This window comes from Canis lupus, chromosome 28, assembly GCF_048164855.1.
Source record: "Canis lupus baileyi chromosome 28, mCanLup2.hap1, whole genome shotgun sequence".
NCBI lineage: Eukaryota > Metazoa > Chordata > Mammalia > Carnivora > Canidae > Canis > Canis lupus.
This window is the reverse complement of record NC_132865.1, coordinates 19,753,341-19,773,981: the sequence shown is the minus strand read 5'-3', so window position 1 is coordinate 19,773,981 and position 20,641 is coordinate 19,753,341. Positions and strand designations below refer to the sequence as shown.

General features: G+C 36.0%; 1 protein-coding gene across 32 annotated transcripts in view; it reads right to left on the bottom strand.

Annotated features, from left to right (window-relative positions):
* The window catches only part of STAU2 (staufen double-stranded RNA binding protein 2), a 296,660-nt gene that overhangs the window by 171,289 nt on the left and 104,730 nt on the right, over positions 1 to 20,641 (bottom strand). For all 32 annotated transcript variants that reach the window (XM_072804232.1, XM_072804224.1, XM_072804239.1 and 29 more), the window contains 3 exons: positions 10,579 to 10,738; positions 8,993 to 9,100; positions 6,393 to 6,605 (listed from right to left, as the gene is read on the bottom strand). In XM_072804232.1, the coding sequence (XP_072660333.1) occupies positions 6,393 to 6,605; positions 8,993 to 9,100; positions 10,579 to 10,738 (481 nt within the window). The remainder of the gene's footprint in view (positions 1 to 6,392; positions 6,606 to 8,992; positions 9,101 to 10,578; positions 10,739 to 20,641) is intronic.

Below are 20,641 nucleotides of genomic sequence, written 5' to 3'. Positions count from 1 at the left end.
AACACTATGATGTACACCTGAAACTAACAGGATATTGTATGTCATTTATGCTTCAATTTAAAAAAATTCTCACTTAAAAATATAACTTGTATCCCAAGTATATGAAGACCTCTCAAAATTCAATAATATATTTATTATTTACATTTTATTATTATTATTTATATTATTTAATTTTTCAAATGGGCAAAAGAGCTAAACAACACTTCATCAAGCTTCATGTGTTATCAAACACATAAAAAATGCTCAATATCATCAGTCATGGGAGAAATGTGAATCAAAACCACAAAAAGATATCAATACACACATTTGTGCAACTGAAATTTAAGACTCTGCTACATATTAGAAAGGAGGTGCAGCAATTAGAATTCTCACAGGGCTGATAAGAATGTAAAACAGTACATTCATTTTAAAAAACAATTGGCAGTCCCTTAAAATGTTGAATATACACCTACTAAATGACCAAGTCATTCACTCCCAAGCATTTATCCCCCCCAAAAGGGAAGCTTATGTCCATAAAACTCATACACAAATGTTCATAGCAGCTTTACTTACAGCCCAAAATGAGAAACATCCAAAATATTATTATTTTTAAATAACCAAAGGGAAAATGGATAAACAAAGGGTGGTATAACTATACAACAAAATACTACTTGGCATTAAAATAGAACCAATAACTGATACACGCAACAACATGAATGAGTTTCAAAATGATTCATACTAAGTGAAAGAAGCCAGCCAAAAAAAAAGGGTTGTTTCTTGGGAGTGGAGGATGGAGGGGATTACAAAGGAGCAAGAGGGAACTTCTGGGAGCCATAGGTAGGTTCATTACCTTGATGATGGTCATGGTTTCACAGGTGTACACACGTATCAAAACATCGAATAGTAGGCTTTAAATATGTACACTTCATTATATGTCCATTGTACTTCAATAAAGCTGTTTATTAGCTTTTTTTCTTTCAGATTTTATTTACTTATTTATGAGAGACACACACACAGAGAGAGAGAGAGAGAGAGGCAGAGACACAGGCAGAGGAAGAAGCAGGCTCCATGCAGGGAGCCCAACGTGGGACTCGATCCGAGGTCTCCAGGATCACACCCTGGGCTGAAGGCGGCACTAAACCACTGAGCCACCCGGGGCTGCCCAATAAAGCTGTTTAAAAGCTAACTAACCAAATACTAACTTTTCAGAAAAACATACAGTAAAACTATAAGGTAAGGAAATATTAACTATAAAACGAATGATTGTGGTTATGTGAGGTGGCATCTGAATGTGACAGAAGAGGGGCACATACACAACTTCAATCTCAGTCAGAAATGTTCTACATTCAAGTTGGGCAGTAGATCTTATTTTTACTTAATATGCTTTTTAACCTACAAATATATAAACCATTTAGAAGGCACTCTATTTTTAACATTATATGGGTAATGTTTATGAGGAAAGCTTTTTAAATCTTTTTTTTTTAGGGACACCTGAGTGGTTCAGTCTGCCTTTCCTGGGATCGAGTCCCACATCAGGCTCTCTGCAAAGAGCCCACTTCTCCCTCTGCCTATGTGCCTATGTTTCTGCCTCTCTCTGTGGCTCTCATGAATAAATAAATAAAATCTTTAAAAACAAAACAAAACAAAACACAACAGAGGATTATAAGGGAAGAGAGGAAAAAATAAGATGAAATCAGAGAGGGAAGCAAACCATAAGAGACTCTTAATCATAAGAAATACCTGAGAGTCACTGGAGGGAAGAAGGGGGTTGGGGGAAGGGGTAAGTAGGTGATGGGCATTAAGGAGGACATGTGATGTAATGAGCACTAGGTATATAAGTGCTATATAAGACTGATGAATCACTGACTTTTACCTCTGAAACCAATAATACATTATATGTTAATTAGTTGAATTTAAATAAAAAAAATTTTTAAATAACTCCCATGTTTTTATTTCAGCAGCAGGATGGTGATGCCAGGCACTGTGATAAGGAATGCTGGAGGAGAAGGAAATTATGATGAGTTTGATGTGCCTGTGAAATTTTGAAGTGAAGATGTCCAAAAGGCAGTGCAGAACACAGAAGAGTACTTGAGAATCATCTATATAAAGACTGAATTAAGCCCTAAAAGTATGAAAAGAGTAAGAGAAGAAAAAGACTGAGAACTTCAGTACTGTAAGAGTTAAGTGGAAGACCAGGAGAGAAAAGGAAAATTTTAGCTTTTGATAAAATAATTATTCCCATCTCTACTTACATACCCCCCACCAAAAAAGAAAACTAAATGAATTATAAAGAAAGTAAAGTACTTATGAAAAAAGACGAATGTAGATAATTAGTTACAAGTCTGAGATATCAATGAAAAGGTGAAGGGAAGCTTTTGAGTCCAGCACTAGAGTATGCCTACTTCATGAAGATATTCAAGTAAAAATGTAATTTCAATGATACACTGTCTTTATTCTTGTTTAATTTGCCTCTTTTATAAAAGTGTCCTTAAGTTCCATAGGGAAGCCTGGGTTGCTCATTTGGTTAAGCATCGGACTCCTGATTTTGGCTCAGGTCATGATCTCAGCGTCATAAGATCAAACTCCACATCTACCTCCACAATGGGCATGGAGCCTAATTAAGATCGCCTCTCTTCCTATCCCTCTGCCCCTCCCCTCACTTAAAAAAATGTTCAGTTCCAAAACACTGTTGTTGATACAGATTCCAATGACAAAAAAAAAAAACAGATGCATAAATCCAATTAGATAATAACAGAGACTGAGAACATTAAGAATGGCTGATTTCTTCCCTTGATTAAAATTTACTACTAGCATCCTTGATAATTAAGTTATTCCATGGATATCAAGTCTTTTCACAAACTAGTATAGACAGTCTTATAACAGTTGTGTCCAGAAAATTTTATCTTCAACATCAGAAAACACTTCTCTGAAGTCTCATCTTACAGAAGAGAAGTACATTAAAAAACAAAATATAAGCCCAGAGACCTCACAAGGGCAGTCTTACATTTTAACAAGAAAATTCCGTAGAGTTAATCTTAAAATCCAAAAGGAGTTCACAATCAATCAGTCTCCAATGGGCACTGGAATCAGACATTACTGGACCTAGAACCTGACTGTTACATGATCTTGAGTAAGTCTCTTAAACATCAAGAATCTCATATGTAAAATGGGATAACAGCAACATCACAGCATTATTAAGAAAATTAAATAAAATGATGTTATTTTATTATTTTAAATAAAATCTAGGTAAATCAACAGTTTATTCTGTTTCTATTGCAGAAGAAGGAACTATAGACTCTAGTTGTATAAGACATATAAGGAAGAATAAAAATGCTGAAAACCAAGATATTATTCCAACCTACCCATTTATTGCCCCATCATACTTAAAATTATCTAGATTCCCAACTCATTATATGCATGCTGCTTTCTCAAAATAACCTTACATTTCAGAAGATGTCTATGGGCTTTATTTTAACACAAGACAGACATGGTAGAAATAATTCCAAGTGTGATGTATGTGAGGAAAAATGCAGGGGGCTAACCTAATCTGGAAGTAGGGGAGAACAAAGAAGGCTTCCGTAAAGAAGTCAAGTTTAAGCTGAGATCTGAATGGTGGATAGGAAGAAAGTTCTGGAGCACCTTCCTTATATAACTAAAAGTAGCAGCAAATAATTTTGAGAATTTGAAATGTTTCTCCCCACTCTGGGGAATAACATTTATACAATAATCCTGTTTTAATAACTACAGTTAAAACCAACAAGGGTTATGTTTATATCCTACCATAAAAATGTATAGATCTTTTCTTGCCGAATGGCTCATTATATTGTAACTTATTAAGATTACATTTAGTTTGGGGTGCCTGGGTGGCTCAGTCTGTTAGGCCTTCTGCTCAGGTCATAATCCTGGGGTCCTGCAATGGAGCCCCACATCAGGCTCCTTGCTCAGCGGGGAGCCTGCTTCTCCCTCTCTCCTCCTTGCTTGTGCTCCCTCTTGCTATCTTTGTCTCTCTCTCAAATAAGTAAATAAAACCTTTAAAAAAAATTGTTTTAAGATTAGTTTCAGCTTAATAAATTAGATAGAAATTGTTGTGACCAGTTTTGTGCTGCCATTCTGATGCAGAGTACTGTTTTTTTTATAAGGGAAAAGCTACAGATTTTATATATATAAAGATTTAAAACAAAACAAAACAAAAAACAGACTCACTAATATAGAACACAAACTGGTGGTTGGCAGAGGGGAGGAGAATGGGGGAAATAGGTGAATGGGATTAAGAAGTAGAAACCTCCAAAAAAAAAAGTTACAGGGATGAAAAGTATAGCATAGAGAACATAGTCAATAATACTGTAATAACAAACAGTGATAAGAAGTACTCTGCTGAGTCAATATATTGTACATCTGACACTAATATCTCAAATATATCTACTATACCATAGAAATAAAATTTCTTAAAAATATATTTAAGAAAACAGACCATGGATATATTCACATACACATAAAATGTGAATAGACGGTTTCAAAATAACAATAGTTCATCTTTATTGAGCACTTAAAATTTGCACTGTTAACATTTAATAATAATTACTAACACATTCTGTGTATATTTCAGTTAACACATCACACTCCTATGAAGCAAGTTCAATTATTATTCTTACCTTTATAAATAAAGAAATGTAAGATTAGAAAAGTTAGGTAACTTGCTCAGGTCACAGGTTTTCACAGTCAAAACTGAATCCAAATGTTACATTTTAAGGCAATATCCCACTCCCTGACCATGTGGTTAGAGCATATGAATGAAAGTGAGCCCTCAGAACCAATAGGATTCATGATAAGCGGATCTATTTGGCATTTATTTTTAGTCTACCTTACATATATAGTAGAATGCTCTTTAAAGGAACACATAACCTACAGCTTCTCAGTGAGATAATGATAGTATTCATTAAGAGATAATGATAGTATTCATTAAGAACATGTGCTTATATAGTCATTTATTATGTAAATGTGTATGTGTGTGTTTTTAAATAAAACACAGGTGCAAAAGGCAGAAAATCTATAAAAATACTGGGGTTGTACCACTGTACAATCTAAACAAAAGAAGTTCATTGGAGATAAATGTACAGTTGACCTTGACTCTTGAACAAGGTTGGAGGAAGTGCCAATGCCCCACTCAGTCAAAAAATCCATGTATAACTTCTTTTTGGTTTTATGTTTTGATTCCCCCAAAACTTAACTACAAATAGCCTACAGTTGATCAGAAGCCTTACTAGTAACATAAAACAGTGAATTAACACATATTTGTATGTTTTATTATATACTATATTCTTACACTAAAAAGGAAAAATGTTACTAAGAAAATCACAAGAAGAAAATCATAAGGAAAAGAAAATATACTTATAACACTGTATTTACCAAAAAAATCTGCATATAAATGGACTCATGCAGTTCAAACCCATGTTGTTCAAAGGTTAACCATACTTCATTTTTGTAATCCTTGATTTGTAGAGCCTAACCAGAAGTCTGCTAACTAAATGACACTGACTTGACAACTGATATGCTGGCAGTTTAAGGCTTACTCTATGAACAGAACTCCAGCTCATGCATGTCATACATATTGAGCACTCATAGGCAGTATCCTGTACTCCGTGCCAAATCATCTCATTTCTTTTTTTTTTGGTTGTTGTTGTTTTTAGTATAAACAACCAAAACAAAATCTCCTCCAGTCAAAGAAAGAGTCAAAAAGTCTGTGCTCTATTTTCTTCTTTGGCAAAGGTATGCCATGCCGGAGAGAATAGAAACAAAATAATACCATTTACCTCATAGGGCTGCTATGAGGATTAAATGTGATAAAGTACATGAAGTGTAAAGACACACAGTGCTTTATATTTACTAGCTGCTGCTACTGTCACCAGCATTAGTGTTATTCATATGATTATTACTCTGTAACCTATTATCATTTCATGATATCCCAAGAAATTACTGTATTGCAACCTAGTGTACAGAAAGAACACTGGACTGGAAATCCTAGTAGTTCAAGTTGCTCCACAGCCCAGGTGAATAAAAGTGAGCAAATTCTTTGAACGTGTTTCATAAAACCTTACTTGTAAAAGGAGGGGTAATGTCATCTACCTTATACAGTCCTGATGAGAATTACACTAAAGGTGATTATGAATAAGATAATGTCCTTTTAAACCATTAAAAACTACAAATATGGAAGATACTATTTGATGAACAAATGCAGGTGTATAAATGTCTAAAAGCAAAACAGAACTGTTACTGATTTATAGTCCAGGGCCAACACTGACTCTAGGACTGTATATAATCCACAGGTTTAGGGGCCTGTCTCATGGAAAAATGTTTACCTATAGTTACCATATTTATAAAGCAAAACTGACCAATATTCACAAACATACACTTACCTTTACTATTGTTTTAGGGCGTTTTTTAAAAAATAATTTTGGCTTTTCAACCACAGGAAGAGGCGGAAGTTTCTTAAGCTCCTGTAGGACGGTGGTTGCAGCGCGCTTCTTGGAGAGTTTTTTGCTATTTCCCTCTCCTTCTGCAGAGAACTCTCCCACTGACACCCGAGTAACAAAGCTTTTCATATGTGGAGGTCCACTTTCTTTAATAACCTATTAAATATAAATGAAATATTTAACATAGGCACTTAAGAAATGTTCTCATCGCATGAGTCTTTTTTAAGTGTATCATAATTGAAATTATAAAGAATTATGCCAAAATTATAGATTTCTTTAATAAAATTATGAAGATATTATATAGTGACTATTCATTTATGATACTAATGATGTTAATGAACTGAAGCTGAAAGAAAAAAACAAATAAATACATTCAATTCACAGTCAAAATTTGTGTTTTACTAGCTTAAAATAGGCAATTCTAATTATAGTGACCCAGTTCTTATGGAACAGAAAATTAAGAATATAAAACACACCACACATTGGATTAGGTACATAGACCATTCAGAACAATAATTTGTATGTAACTGTGTACATCTCTAGTTTCTTCTCTATAAGAGTAAGTTACTGAAGTACAAGACTACTTCTTCCTGAAGTTCTCTAGCCCATAAAGCATCCTGCATGTGGAAGCCTCTCAAAAATAACTTATGGGTAAAAATAACCTATTTTTGATGGAGGCCCCAAAGGCTGTTTTATAGAAAAGAATGTTTCTGCCTGCGACATGATCTTAAAAAATACCATAAAAATACCTATCTTTCTACAGTAATGGATTATGAATCTGTCATCTATGAATGTTCCTAAATCCTGTTTTAATGTGTTCTTTAAACTATGCCAGCCTTTGGAGGAAAGAGGTCTTTCAAAACCTGAATGCTCAAAACTATAGTCTCCTTCAAAATTTTGACCTATAAAACATACCCTATTTAGTTAAATAGCTTACCATTTAACTTTATATTAAAACTGTCTTCTAGGGACACCTGGGTGGCTCAGCGGTTAAATACCTGCCTTCGGCTTAGGTCATGATCCTGGGATCCAAGATCGAGTCCCACATCTAGCTCCTTGCAGGGAGCCTGCTTCTCCCTCTGCCTATGTCTCTGCCTCTCTATCTGTCTGTATCTCTCATGATTAAATGAATAAAATCTTAAAAAACAAATTGTCTGAGATACCAATTAGGAAAGGAAAGGAAAACAACACAGCGTCTCAATAATCCAACATGGTGGGAGATAAGAAATTTATGATAAGCATACTTTCCATGTAATTTGCTAGTTGAAACACCAAACTGTTTAATTACTTTGATGGACATCTTCCTCAATTAAAAAAAATATATATACTGACTTAACAGAGAATACTAAACATCTGAATTTTTATTGCTCACATTAGATCATTATTATGAAAACCAAATATTCTGTATGATATATTGATGATTCCAAGGATATCTAAGACTTATAAAATTATTCCTATTCATTGTAGCCTTTAAAGGGCTCACGTTCCAATAATTTTTGAGTACATGCAATTACTTTTGATAGGTTTCCTAACTCTCCCCTATCATTTCTTGCTGAGACCAACAGGCCCTCAAGTATATTACATCTTTGTCTTCCTCACTTTGCTGCTTTTAATTTGCCATAGGGTGAGAAATCAGATAACCCAACTGAGGAGATACGTTCTCAGTCAAGGTCAGCTGATCTTGCCAGTGAATAAAACATGGGAGCTTTCTAGTGGGTGAACATCCATTATTTGAAAGATACTCCATAACTGTCTCTGCTTATTTCCTGGGCTTTGCCTACTTTCTAGATATTTGAGTTACAAAATTAGTGACCTCTTAATAAAGGAGGTATTACAATAATTTAAAACTTTTCCCTTTTAAATTTCACATTTTATAAACACTTTGTGACATGTTTATCTTGTTGTAAGTAGAGAGCTGCTTAATTACTTCTTAGTGATTTATTTGTAAAAGTTAAATTTAAACCTATTTTGATTTCACAAACTTAGAAGAATTTAGTAGTAACATATGTCTAAATATTAACTTGAATACTTCCAATTTGATGCTATTAAAAACACCAAACCTTACTACAAATTATCTCATATTCAGAAAATAAATGTTACGATGAAAATTAAAATTGTCATACATACATACATACAGTACATACAAATACAGAAAATCCAATGAGATCAGCAGAAATCCATGATATTATAGTAAGTCCTATTTTCCCCTAGGCCTATATGATTTCATGCTAGAGAGTTTGAACATAAGGAAGCACATTGAGGGGCACCTGGGTGGCTCAATGGTTGAGCGTCTGCCTTTGGCTCAGGTCGTGATCCCGGGGTCCTGGGATCAAGTCCCGCATCAGGCTCCTACAGGGAGCCTGTTTCTCCCTCTACCTATGTCTCTGCCTCTCTCATGAATAAATAAATAAAATCTTAAAAAAAAAAAAAAAAGGAAGCACATTAACACTTTCAGGATACTAGTATGCCAGTTAATTAATTAATTTATTTTAAATAGTGAGGAGCAGGGTGAGAGAAATGGAAGATCACTACTGAGCACATACCTCAAAACTGACGGGCATATTTCGCTTCAGAGCTATTTCAAACACTAAGCTGATCTCCGATTTATTCGCATCTTTGTCATCATCCATTTCTTTTCCTGATTCGCCATTCTAAATGACAAAAAATAGGATGACAATGAATCTTTACTTTGTAACAAACTGTAAATATATTCTACAATCAAGAGGTCCTATTTAAAATATACTAAGAAACAAGAAACTAGAGACTATATCTTATGGATTCCTATAGAATACTGTAGTTGTAGGATTTGCTGTGAGGCTTTTTGTGATTTAATTTTTAGTGTTTTTTTAACTCAAAGTGGAGGGATAAATGCTGAATGTGGAAATCTTTTACTTAACCATATACTAATTTGAGTTTATACTATGTCCCCCGATTCAATTCTCTTCAGAGATGTCTAACCCCCATCTACACATACACACGCTTTCCCTTATATTCTAATATGCTATTTAATCTTCTTTCTAAATTATAGAAAGATTATAGGATGCAAATCAGGGTTTTGGAGCTCTTTGTTTGGATCTGGTACCAATTTAGTTACTTTATTCTTCAACACATACTTCAGAAGGGATTCATAGATGTTGATCACAGGGTATTAGAGATAAAAAGATCAAGAGACAGTATTCCTACTGCCAAGAAACTTATGACTTAGTGTGAAAACAGATAAGCAAACAGGTAAGAGTAATAATCAAAATGTACAAGGAGGGCAGCCCGGGTGGCTCAGCAGTTTAGCACCACCTTCAACCCAGGGCCTGATCCTGGAGACCCGGGACTGAGTCCCACATCAGGCTCCCTGCATGGAGCCTGCTTCTCCCTCTGCCTATGTCTCTGCCTCTCTGTCTCTGTCTCTCTCTCTCTGTCTCTCATGAATAAATAAAATCTTTAAAAAAAAAAAAAAAAAAGTGTATAAAGAGAAAAAAACCTAAAACCTAAGTCGGCCATTTACTAAGATGAATCTCAAAGGGGGAGGACAAGAGGTTTGAGGGCATGGGAAATACATGGGTCGAACAGAACAATTTGCAATAACTAAGTAGAGAACTCAATAACAAGGTAACTTAAAAGACATGTCTGAGCTGATACTATTTTGAAATCAATATAAAAGGTAGCTGAAGCCATGGGAATGGGTGCAAATACTCAGATCAGCCTCGATATCCTGGTCTGTAAAATAAAGTAGGACTGAAGAACAAATCCACAAAAATATCTTCCATTTTAAACTCCTTCATTCAAAATTAACACAATAAACCTACTCTCAATAAATGTAGCATTAAATGTAAGGCAAATGAATGCTATTTCTCATCCTTGTTCACATCCCCAAACCTGGTGTTGCCTGAGAAGTAACCTCCATAAGTGAACCAAAGTTCTCAAAGGTAAGGTCATCCTAGCAGGAACACATGAGACTGGTACAACAGACAGGTGATCTAAGAAACAAATTATAGCAGGTCACTACTCTTAATATTCTTTCCTATCAGAAGAGACTATTTCTTTTATTTATAAAAATGCATTTATTTGTCTTGTCAATAATCGCACCAGGGAGCTAATAATGAAGAAATGGTCATGTGTGGCAGTAATAACATACCTGAGGTGATTTTTCTGGAATAGGTTCATTCTGCAGTGCTTGGAGGGCTTTCATTGCAGCATTGTGTCTAGCAGCTTGTCGGGTCTTCCCTTCCCCAAAAAACTCATTATTTCCTACAGTCAGCTGAACATAAAATATCTTGGGCATTGGGCAATGATACCTATAATAAGAAAATTTTAAAAAATATTAATGTTAGTTCAATAAAACCATTCTGTATTCATTAGTAAAATTTGTGTTCTTGAAAATGACAGCAACCATAGAACGTATTATCTTCTCTTATTAATTCCAATAAAGTATTAAACTCACGAACGTATTTATAAAAGGTAAAACAGGAGTCAATATATCTATAGATATATTTCTCCATGAAAAGCATATCACGGAAAAACAGTATTAAACATAATATAGTGGGATCCCTGGGTGGCGCAGCAGTTTGGCGCCTACCTTTGGCCCAGGGCACGATCCCGGAGACCCGGGATCGAATCCCACAACGGGCTCCCAGTGCATGGAGCCTGCTTCTCCCTCTGCCTGTGTCTCTGCCCCTCTCTCTCTCTCTGTGACTATCATAAATAAAAATAAATAAAAAAATTAAAAAAAAATAAACATAATATAGTATAAACTATTCAATTATATCACAAAAAACTTTTAGTAAGAGTTTTCAGTCAGATTTTGACAGATGGAAGCCAAATGGTGTGGTGCTAAAGGAGGGGAGCCACAGCAGAGGCAGGAGATGAGCGAGCCCATTTAGGTGACAGTATGCAGATGACTGTGACTTCAGCAGAAGACAGTATGGCTACACATGGGAGGGGCAGAGAGATGGAGCTACTACTCCCTCCCAAAGGAATAAGAATAAGTACGTTGCTAAGTGATAAAAAGATCAGATTGAACATAAGAAAGACCGGGGAGGTAAGCCAATTCTTAAGCAGATAGGCAATATTATAATAAAATGTACTTTAAAAAATTTTAGCAGGTTTGTGCTTAACAAGACTGAGGTAAGAAGTCACAACTAGAAAGCAGCTGTGATGCAAATATGAGAGGATAAAAGAGCTAAATGAAGAAAGAACAAACTATTAGAAATTAAGAAGCTGGAATTAAGAGGATATGCAATGACACTAAACTGGGTAAGACAGATAATAAATAAGGGAATATGCAGAATATCTGGTATTCTAGTATACTAACATATAGTATATTAGAGATCTAAGTTACACAGAAAAAGAAGGAAAAGTCAGAAGTGTCAGGGCGGTGGGTTTTAGACAGGGTGGCCAGGGAGGGTCTCACTGAGAAAATTACAATTGTGTAAAGACCTAAAATAAGTGAGGAAGGAAGTCACCCAGATATCAGGAGCAGTGCATCTGAGGCAGAGAAAACAGCAAATGCAAAGGCCCTGGGGCAGCAGTGTGCCAAGCACATTCAAGTAATTCAGAAAATGCCTATCTGGCTATATTTGAGAGAATTAGAAAGGAAAGTTAAGAAACGAAAAGTAGTAGCCAGATTCCATAGGGCCTTACCTAGAAATCATTGTAAGGATTTGACTTTTACTCTGAGTGAAGTGGCCAGCCACTAGAAGGTTTGGAAGAGAAGTGACATATCTGACTTGCATTTTGGAGGGATTACCTATTATGCTGAGAACAGACTGTAGGTGAATGATAATGGAAGCAAGAAGACCTAATGGGGGAGGGGGGTATCCAGGTGGCTCAGTCAATTGACCATTCAACTCTTGATTTTGGCTCAGGTCATGATTTCAAGGTCAGAGGATCAAGCCCCACATTGGGCTCTAGGCTCAGCAGGGAGTCTGGTTGAAATTTTCTCTCCCTCTCCCTCTCCCTACCCCCATGCACATGCATTCTCTCTAATTAAGAAAATAAAATCTTTAAATGAAAAAAAAAAAGAGAGAGAGAGCTGATAGGGTTTACCTAAGGATTAGATATAGAATATGAGAGAGGAGTCAAGGATGATCTGAGGGTTTCTCAGCTGAACAAGTGGAAGACAGAGTACCTATATAATGAACTAGTGAAGACTGCAGAAGGATCTGTTTGTTGGGCATGGGTATCAGCCGCTCTGGTCTGGAAATGTTAAAATATTCAGCCTGTTTAGACATCCAAGTGGAGATGTCAAATGAATAATCAGATTTCTGAGTCTGGACTCAAGTAAAATGATGACTGAGAACTAAGATCAGTGAACTGGGCAATCCAGCAAAAGGAAATGGATTGATTTTGATGCACTGGTGGATTTACAATGGAATGCCAACAAATTAAGTTAAAAATCACTCCAGTGCTGAAAAATATCTGTTTCCAAGCAAAGAGAAATCCAATTGAAGTCCTACTAAAAGTTCTGGATGATGACTGGACATCCAAAGAGCAGTGATAAGGAAGACAGAGGCCACTGTGTAAGAATTCAGCAGGCAGATGGGACTAATCAGTGAAGGTTTACAGAAGGTAAAGGTACATCAGCATTGCAGATGCAGGTCTGGGAGGCAGTAATTGAAACCATGTGAGTGGATAAGCACCTGGAAAGGGTAAGTGTAAAGGAACCAAAAAAAAGAGAGCCTAAGGCTGGGATCTGATTGAGGCCTGTGATCAAAAGGCAGGGGAAATAATAGACGGCAGTGAAGGAGATGAAAGAGGGTCACAGTTAGGAAAGAATTACAGCACAATGTCAGGGTAATCAATAGTGTCAAACGTCATGGAGAAATCCGGGGTATGAGAAAAAAGAGACACTCGCCGTTTCAAATTCTTAAAGTCAGTTTTCTTGGCCCAGTTTTCTATTACTTTGTTTTAAGATAAAATATTTTAAATGTGTTTTTATTATGTCATATGTTCTCATTTTTAATTGGCAAATATAAAAAAGTTAAAGGAAGAAAAAAATCACTTATGGTGAAAGACTTTTAATATGCAAAGACTAAAAAGCATTAAAAACCACAATCTGTTTTGCTCTTTGATTACAATAAACAGTACATGGAAGGGCACAATCTCCTGCATTCCTGAGGTGCGCTTTCCTATTGTTTCAAATGCCCTTAGTGCAGATATCTTAATGGACTAGTATCACAAATGCAGGTTATCTTCATTTTGTATATACCGCAAAATTCAGATTTCCACCTACACCGAACTTTGTGCATATTTTTAACTCATTCCACTTTTAAAACTTTAAAACATACAACCTGAAATCAGAAATTTACTCCTATATAAGATCTTCTATGGCAAGCTTTCGCCATAGAGCAAATGTTTACAATTAATTACACACTTCTGAAAACAGAGGTCCACAAGTGGAATGCTAACAGACCTTTAACTACAGTAGAGGGAGTGGGCGCCACTATAATCACTAAGGCCTGGTGACAATTACAAAACTCATTTCGGTTTGCCACAGAGACAAACAAAATTTCTGTTCATTATGACTTTACTGGAATATGATGTCATAACACATAACCATACTGAAACAATCTGCTGATTTTCTGACCAAAATATTAATTGCACACTAAAGAGCCCTTGGGGCCTCTTCCTTTTTGGCCATCAAATATGGTTCTATATATGTATATGTGTATGTATGCGGGTACATATGTATATGTGTATTATACTGTATAACTATCAGAGGAGAAATTAGGTTTGTTGTATTTTAACATAAAAAGTAAACTATTCTAGCACTAACAACAGGAAATACCAAGACCAAATGCCTGACTTGTTTCCTTCTATTTCATTCCATCCTCTTACTTAACAATGGTTCTTAATATTCTAACCCATGTGGTTTGATTACTTTATATATCACATATCCTCATATCACTAGGACAATCAAGATGAACCAGAGTACCCTCACTAATGGCACCCAGACTCAAGTATAGGAGAGATGATGCAGAAAGTCTCTTTGTATGCTAGGTCTTGGTCTCCACCTATTTGTTTCCTTTGCTAAAGAAATACTCAAAAGTTTACTAACTTTGAATGTTGATGTGTCTAAGAGAATTTCTTTTCTATTTTTATTTCAAACATTAAGCTCATTTTTGGTAAACTACTTTTAATAAGTCATATGCATATTTCTAAAAATTAGTGGATATTTACCTAATCTTACATTGCTATTCTTGAATGATTTTTCTCAATGAGAATTTTGTGGTCAATGTTTACATTCCCATAGTGGTTACTGTTAAAAGATGAGCCATGAAAACTCACCCATCCAGGCTATTAAAGTTTCAGGTTCAAAGAGCTTCTACCCACAGCCTCCAAAATGTATTTTGCAAAGTGCGATCCCACTCATCAGAATTATCCTCAGTGCTTGTTAAAAATGTACATTCCTGTGCTCCACCCCTGATCTGCTGAATCAGTCTCTGGAGATAGAACAAGAACCTTCACTTTAATAAGATTTCCTGAGGAGTCTTTCATACTAAAAGTCTGAGAACCATTGCTCTGAGGTATCACTACAGCCCACAATACAGCTTATGTGATTTGATGATTACTTCAAATTCCACGCAAGCAAGGCATACAATCCACATACATTCCTATAGCAACATGATCAGGCTTCCTATCTCCACCTGACCTCACAGCAGCCAGGTGAGAAAGATGTTCCTGTGATCACCATGAGAGGTAACAAATGTCCTCAACATAGTTATAAGGAGTCCAACTGAAGTCTATCTAACTTCAGAACTCAGGAAACTCTTAAGAGGGTCCCTAAAAATCTACTTTATCCTCTACTATTTTTGTGTTGATATTTGTTTATTAAATTGGCTATGTCCTTGGTAGGCTAGAGAACCTAATGCAAGAGTTCTTTCTAAAGTCCACTGATAGACTTCAGAGGCATTTTACTCAATAGCTGCTGAAACAAACAGAACTCCATAATGAAATCTATCCTAAGTTTTCATGGTATGTCAAGCCAAGCAGGATCAAAAAAGAGACACAACTGAGTTACCTATAAAGAGTGAAAAGTCAGAATAACAGGCATTGTAAATTTTATAAAGGCTGCTTGTAAGGCCTTTCCTCCCCCCATCCCCCCATGCCTCTTTGCCTTCTGTCCACCAGAAGTCTTACAAAAAAAGAAACAAAATTTCAAATAAAATGAAATAAAACCTTCACCTTCTTTACATCCCAAAAAAGTCTTTAGATTTGGCCTATCTTCAAGACAAGTCAAAACAACAATAAATAAAGGATGTATATTTGGTTCCTTTGAATTAACACACTTGACATCACTTATATAGTTTTGTTTTGACTTTTGAGTTAAGGGAAGATTTTACATTCTTGTGTAAGTATTCTTATAAGAATATATATTGTCTTATACTTAGATGTGATTGTTGGTTATAACAAGTTTCCATATCATATATCCTTACCATCTTCCCTAAGGTTACTTCATTAATGCCCTCTTTGTAGTAGACTCTTTTTGTAGGAGTCTAAACATCTAAAACTCATGTGTCCTCCCTACTATTCAGTGAATGCCTTATTCTCTAACATCTCCACTTTCCTAAGTATCATTTTTACAAGGTGAGAAGGACATATTCCAAATAACATGAGAGCTTTTAAAAATTGAAAAATAATTGCCTCATTTTATTTGATAGCATTATTCATAAATCTCAACACAGCTTAAGCATTCATATCTCCTCTACAGGTTTATGTCTTAAAATATATGAACATGTTATCTTCTCATCTAATAAGGAGAGGCTTTGGATTTCTGTGTTTATTTCTAACATTGACTGAAAACAGAAATGTCACTTAATCTTTCTATCTCAGTTTAGTTTACTTATCTGTAAAATATTTGCAGAATCTATGTTTAAAGACCTCTAAAGGCCAAAACTTAGAATTCATATGACATGTTGATTATTTTGACTCTCTGTACACATTTTGGCACTGCTAAGCATTCTTTTTACTTGCTATAGAAAAATAATAGGTTTTATCATAAAGCTATAAAATAGTCCTTGGCACACTTTCAAGATTGTATGTATATAAAATGTCTAGATAGGAGAGGGTTCTTTCTCTATTCACATCTATAAATTTGAAAATATATCTTTTATGGGATCTAAATGGTAAGTCTTGAGGAATTTCAAAAATTAGGACTTATTAAAAAAGATTCACAGAGCAGCTAAAAATAAGCTTTAAATTAAAGAAGGTAGGGATAATCTATTCTATTTGTAGAACTATTATAATTATGTTTCAAATGCCCAGGGGAAAAAAACAAAAAGATATGTACTAAAAACTGAGATAGGATGCTTTAAAGTGATGGAATTATAAATGATGTTCTCTTTCATAATTCAAATTTTTAAAAATAATATGGTTGTACTGGAGTATAAACCAAAAAAAAAAAAAAGAAAGAGAAAGAAAAGGGGGAAAAAAATAACTGATATTAGTCCCTATCAAATTAAAGGTAAATCTGTGTTCCAAATATAAATTTGATAAATTAGTATATGACATGTGGAACATAGGATATAATCCACAAGAGTAAATAATCTGTACTGTGTCACTGATACTAGTACCACAAAAAGACTATGGAAAGCATAGCATGTTATTAAAGAGCCCCATTTTGTAAATACACAATCACTACTCTCACTCCTACAATTTGACCCAGCATAAATGTATTCTTGCCCCTTCCCTAAATAAATATCTAGATAAATCATCAACACCGTTATTACCATTACCATTATGATTACAACAAAACATACAAGCACTCACTGTGTATCAAGCACTATTCCAAGCACTGTACATACTAAGTATCTCAGTCACTGTAACAAGCCGAACTTCATTTTACATGTCAGGAAATGAGGAAGAGATATTTAACTTGCCCAAAGCCACTCCCCTTGAGCTAACATTTAAACCCAAGCAATCTCACTCCAGAGCCCATGGTCATAACCTCTACACGATGCTGTCTCTGCATAAGCTAGATAAATGAGCACCATGAACTGCAGAGGTACTATGAACTACAGAAAGGTCATACCAGACTTGGCATTTAAGGCAATTTAAGCCAAACCAGACATAAGAGACCAATGGTCACACTGATTACTGAAATCTTGGGGGCACTGTTAAGTCCAGGAGACCAAGTTGACTACACCCCTCTCTCTCTTCTTGGCTACTCCTCTTAACTCCTCTCTCTCATTCTTTGTCTCCTCTCTTAACCTTTTTGAAGACCATGCTTAACTGTTGATGTTCCATTAGGGTATTGCAAACCAAAAGCACAATGACATACTACTTCACGCCCACTTGGATGGCCATAGTCGGGCAGCCACTATGGGAAAAAGACTGGCAGTTCCTTAAAAAACTTAAATAGAATTATCATTTGACCCAGCAATCCCATTCCTAGATAAATTTTAAAAGATAAATAAATTTAAAAAAAAATTTTTTTTAAGGTATTGAGAGGCACCTGAGTGGTTCAGTTGGTTAAGCATCTGAGTATTGATTTCAGCTCAGGTCATGATCTCAGGGCCCTGAGATTGAGCCCTGCCTTGGGCTCTGTGCTGAGTGTGAAGCCTGCTTGAGATTCAATCTTCCTCTCAAAAAATAATTTTTTTAAAGAAAGGCACTAAAAAAAAATGTATATACAAATGTTCACAGCATTACCCATAAATAGCCAAAAAGTGGAAATAAACCAAAGGCCCATCAACTGATGAATAAACTAACTGCAGTATATCCATACCATGGAATACTGTGTAGCCATACACAGGAATGAAGTACTGATACCTGGTATAATGTAGATTAACTTGGAAATTGTGCTATGTGAAAGCTAGACATAAAAGGCTACATAATGTATAATTTCGTTTAGATGAAATGTCCAGAATAGGCAAATCCATAGATACAAAGGTAAATTAGTGGTTGCTAGGGGCTGGGAAGAGAGAAAATGGAGAGCAACTATTAATGGCTATGAGGTTTCTTTTGGAAGTGATAAAATGTTCTAGAATTAGATAGTGGTGATCACTGCACAACAGTGTGAATGTAGTAATTCACAGCATACAGAATTATACACTTTAAAGTAGTAAAAATGGTATATTTTATGTTATTGCAAATTTTGCCTTAATAAAAAAGTTTAAAAAAAAAATCTTCATTCTCCCTGGGGATCAATCTTCTCATAGACAAAACAGTCTTCCTAGGTGATCTCAACAATTCCTATTTACATTTTTGGCAGACTCCCAGAAATTAGCCTATCCAGTGGGGGGAGGACAGCCCTCCCTGCTGCACTCTTGGAAATTAATGACCTGGTCTTCTCTTGCCCTTGTTTGAGTGCCAGGGAGTATGTGAATTAAATTAATCAACAGATATTTATTAAGGGCCTAATTCATGCCATGAACTATTTTAGTCACTCCGGATGGTGGACTGCCCTCGGGAGACAATCAACAAATAAAACAGTATCAACTGGCAAGATGAGCTAGAGAAGAAAAGTAAAGTGGGGTAAGAGAACAGAGTAATAAGAGATCCTTTACGAAGTGATGTTTGAATAAAGAGGTGAAGGGAGTGAGAATTCCACACATATGAATGGCTGTAGGGGGAAAAAAATGTTCCAAGCAAATGGGATAGCAAGTACCAAGGCCCTGTGGAGGTAGCATATTGTCATTTAAAAAAAAATAAAATAAAAACAGGAAGTATTCTTGTATCTGAAAAGCAGTGAGTCAAGAGGTAAGCGGTAGGAAACTAGGTCTGAGAAGTAGCCAGGCAGCAAATCAGAATTCAATTCAACATGTGGTTGGAGCCATGAGAGGGTTTTCATCAGGGAAGTGCCATGGTCTAACGTATTTTATGTTTCTCATTGCTGTTTGCCCAAAGAGGAGGCAAGAAGAGAACTTCTGGCATAGTCTAGGTAACTCATCTCTGAAAAGAGGAGGCTGAACCGCCAAGGAGAATACAGTAGGATTGCAGGTAATGCTGAAAGTCCACATAAGGACTGTGGTCACTATTTCAAGATGGGACCAGTTGGCATAGTTATGTTTTTCTATAGATTCCTGGGTACAAGTGCAGACTCAGAGGAGCTGAACTTAACCAGTTATTTCTGACAAGTATTGTTCAAGCTGGGAGATACTGGAGAACACAGGAATTAAGTGACAAGAGACCAGTGGGAAATGAGGGAGAAACTCCAGTGAAACATAGACGCACGGACTCTGCAGGTCAGTAAAGGCTGCAACCACCCTGGAGGTTCTGCTCAATGTTCTCCCGAAGCACAGGTAACAGAGGACACCCCCCACCCCTGCCATTTCCTGCCATCCCACTGGATAGACGGCATGTAGCAGAAGCTGCAAGGGATGCCTCCTGGTGATGGCTGACAGAGCAGTTTTGAAAGTGCTTCCACTCTAACTGTACAGAGGGTTCTTGGCAGAGCAATCTGGTGGGGGGGCTCACCTTCCAGAGAGTGCTGCCACTATATCCCTCCAGGTACTGCAGTATACCCTCTGAAATGGGTAAATAACTGGCAGCACAAACAGCACTGTGGAAACTAACAGTAAGTTAGGAGTGACAGCACAGGACAGGGGTGCGTTCCTAGGGGCAGTGTTTCTCAAAGTGTCGGTCCCCCTGGTGGGGCCTACAACACTGTGAAAAATCCTGATTCAAGGCTGACACAACCAGACCCTTCATGTGGAGTACAGGAGTCTGCATTACTACCAAACAGCCTCAGTGATTTTTAGACTAGCTAAAAAGACCCTGGGTCATCGTCTTCTCCCTTTTCTGTGAATATGAAAGCTTTTATTCCTGAATACTAACTTTGTATTCATTTCCCTTAATGAATTCTCTTGCCTCTAGTAGGTGTTTAGTTGATTCTCTTGATCTTTCTAAATAAACAATTATATTTGTTCTGCCAAAAAAAGGTGACTTTTCATATTTTTTCATATTTCTTTCCAAACTTTATTCTTTTTTTCCCCTAATTGCATTGAGCCAAACCTCTAAAATACTAAATAGTTGGTAATGGATGCTCTTGTCTTGTTTGTCACTTTCTGGGAAATGTGGCTAGTACGTCATTAAGAATAATGCTGGCTCCTGGGTTGGGTTGGTATAGGAAGGGAGTGTGTGTGTGTGTGTGTGTGTGTGTGTGTGTGTGTGTGTGTGTGTCAGAGAGAATATATGTTCATCAATAGTGTATATAGTTTACAATGTTAAAGTATTCATAATATATTGAGTTTTCAAAG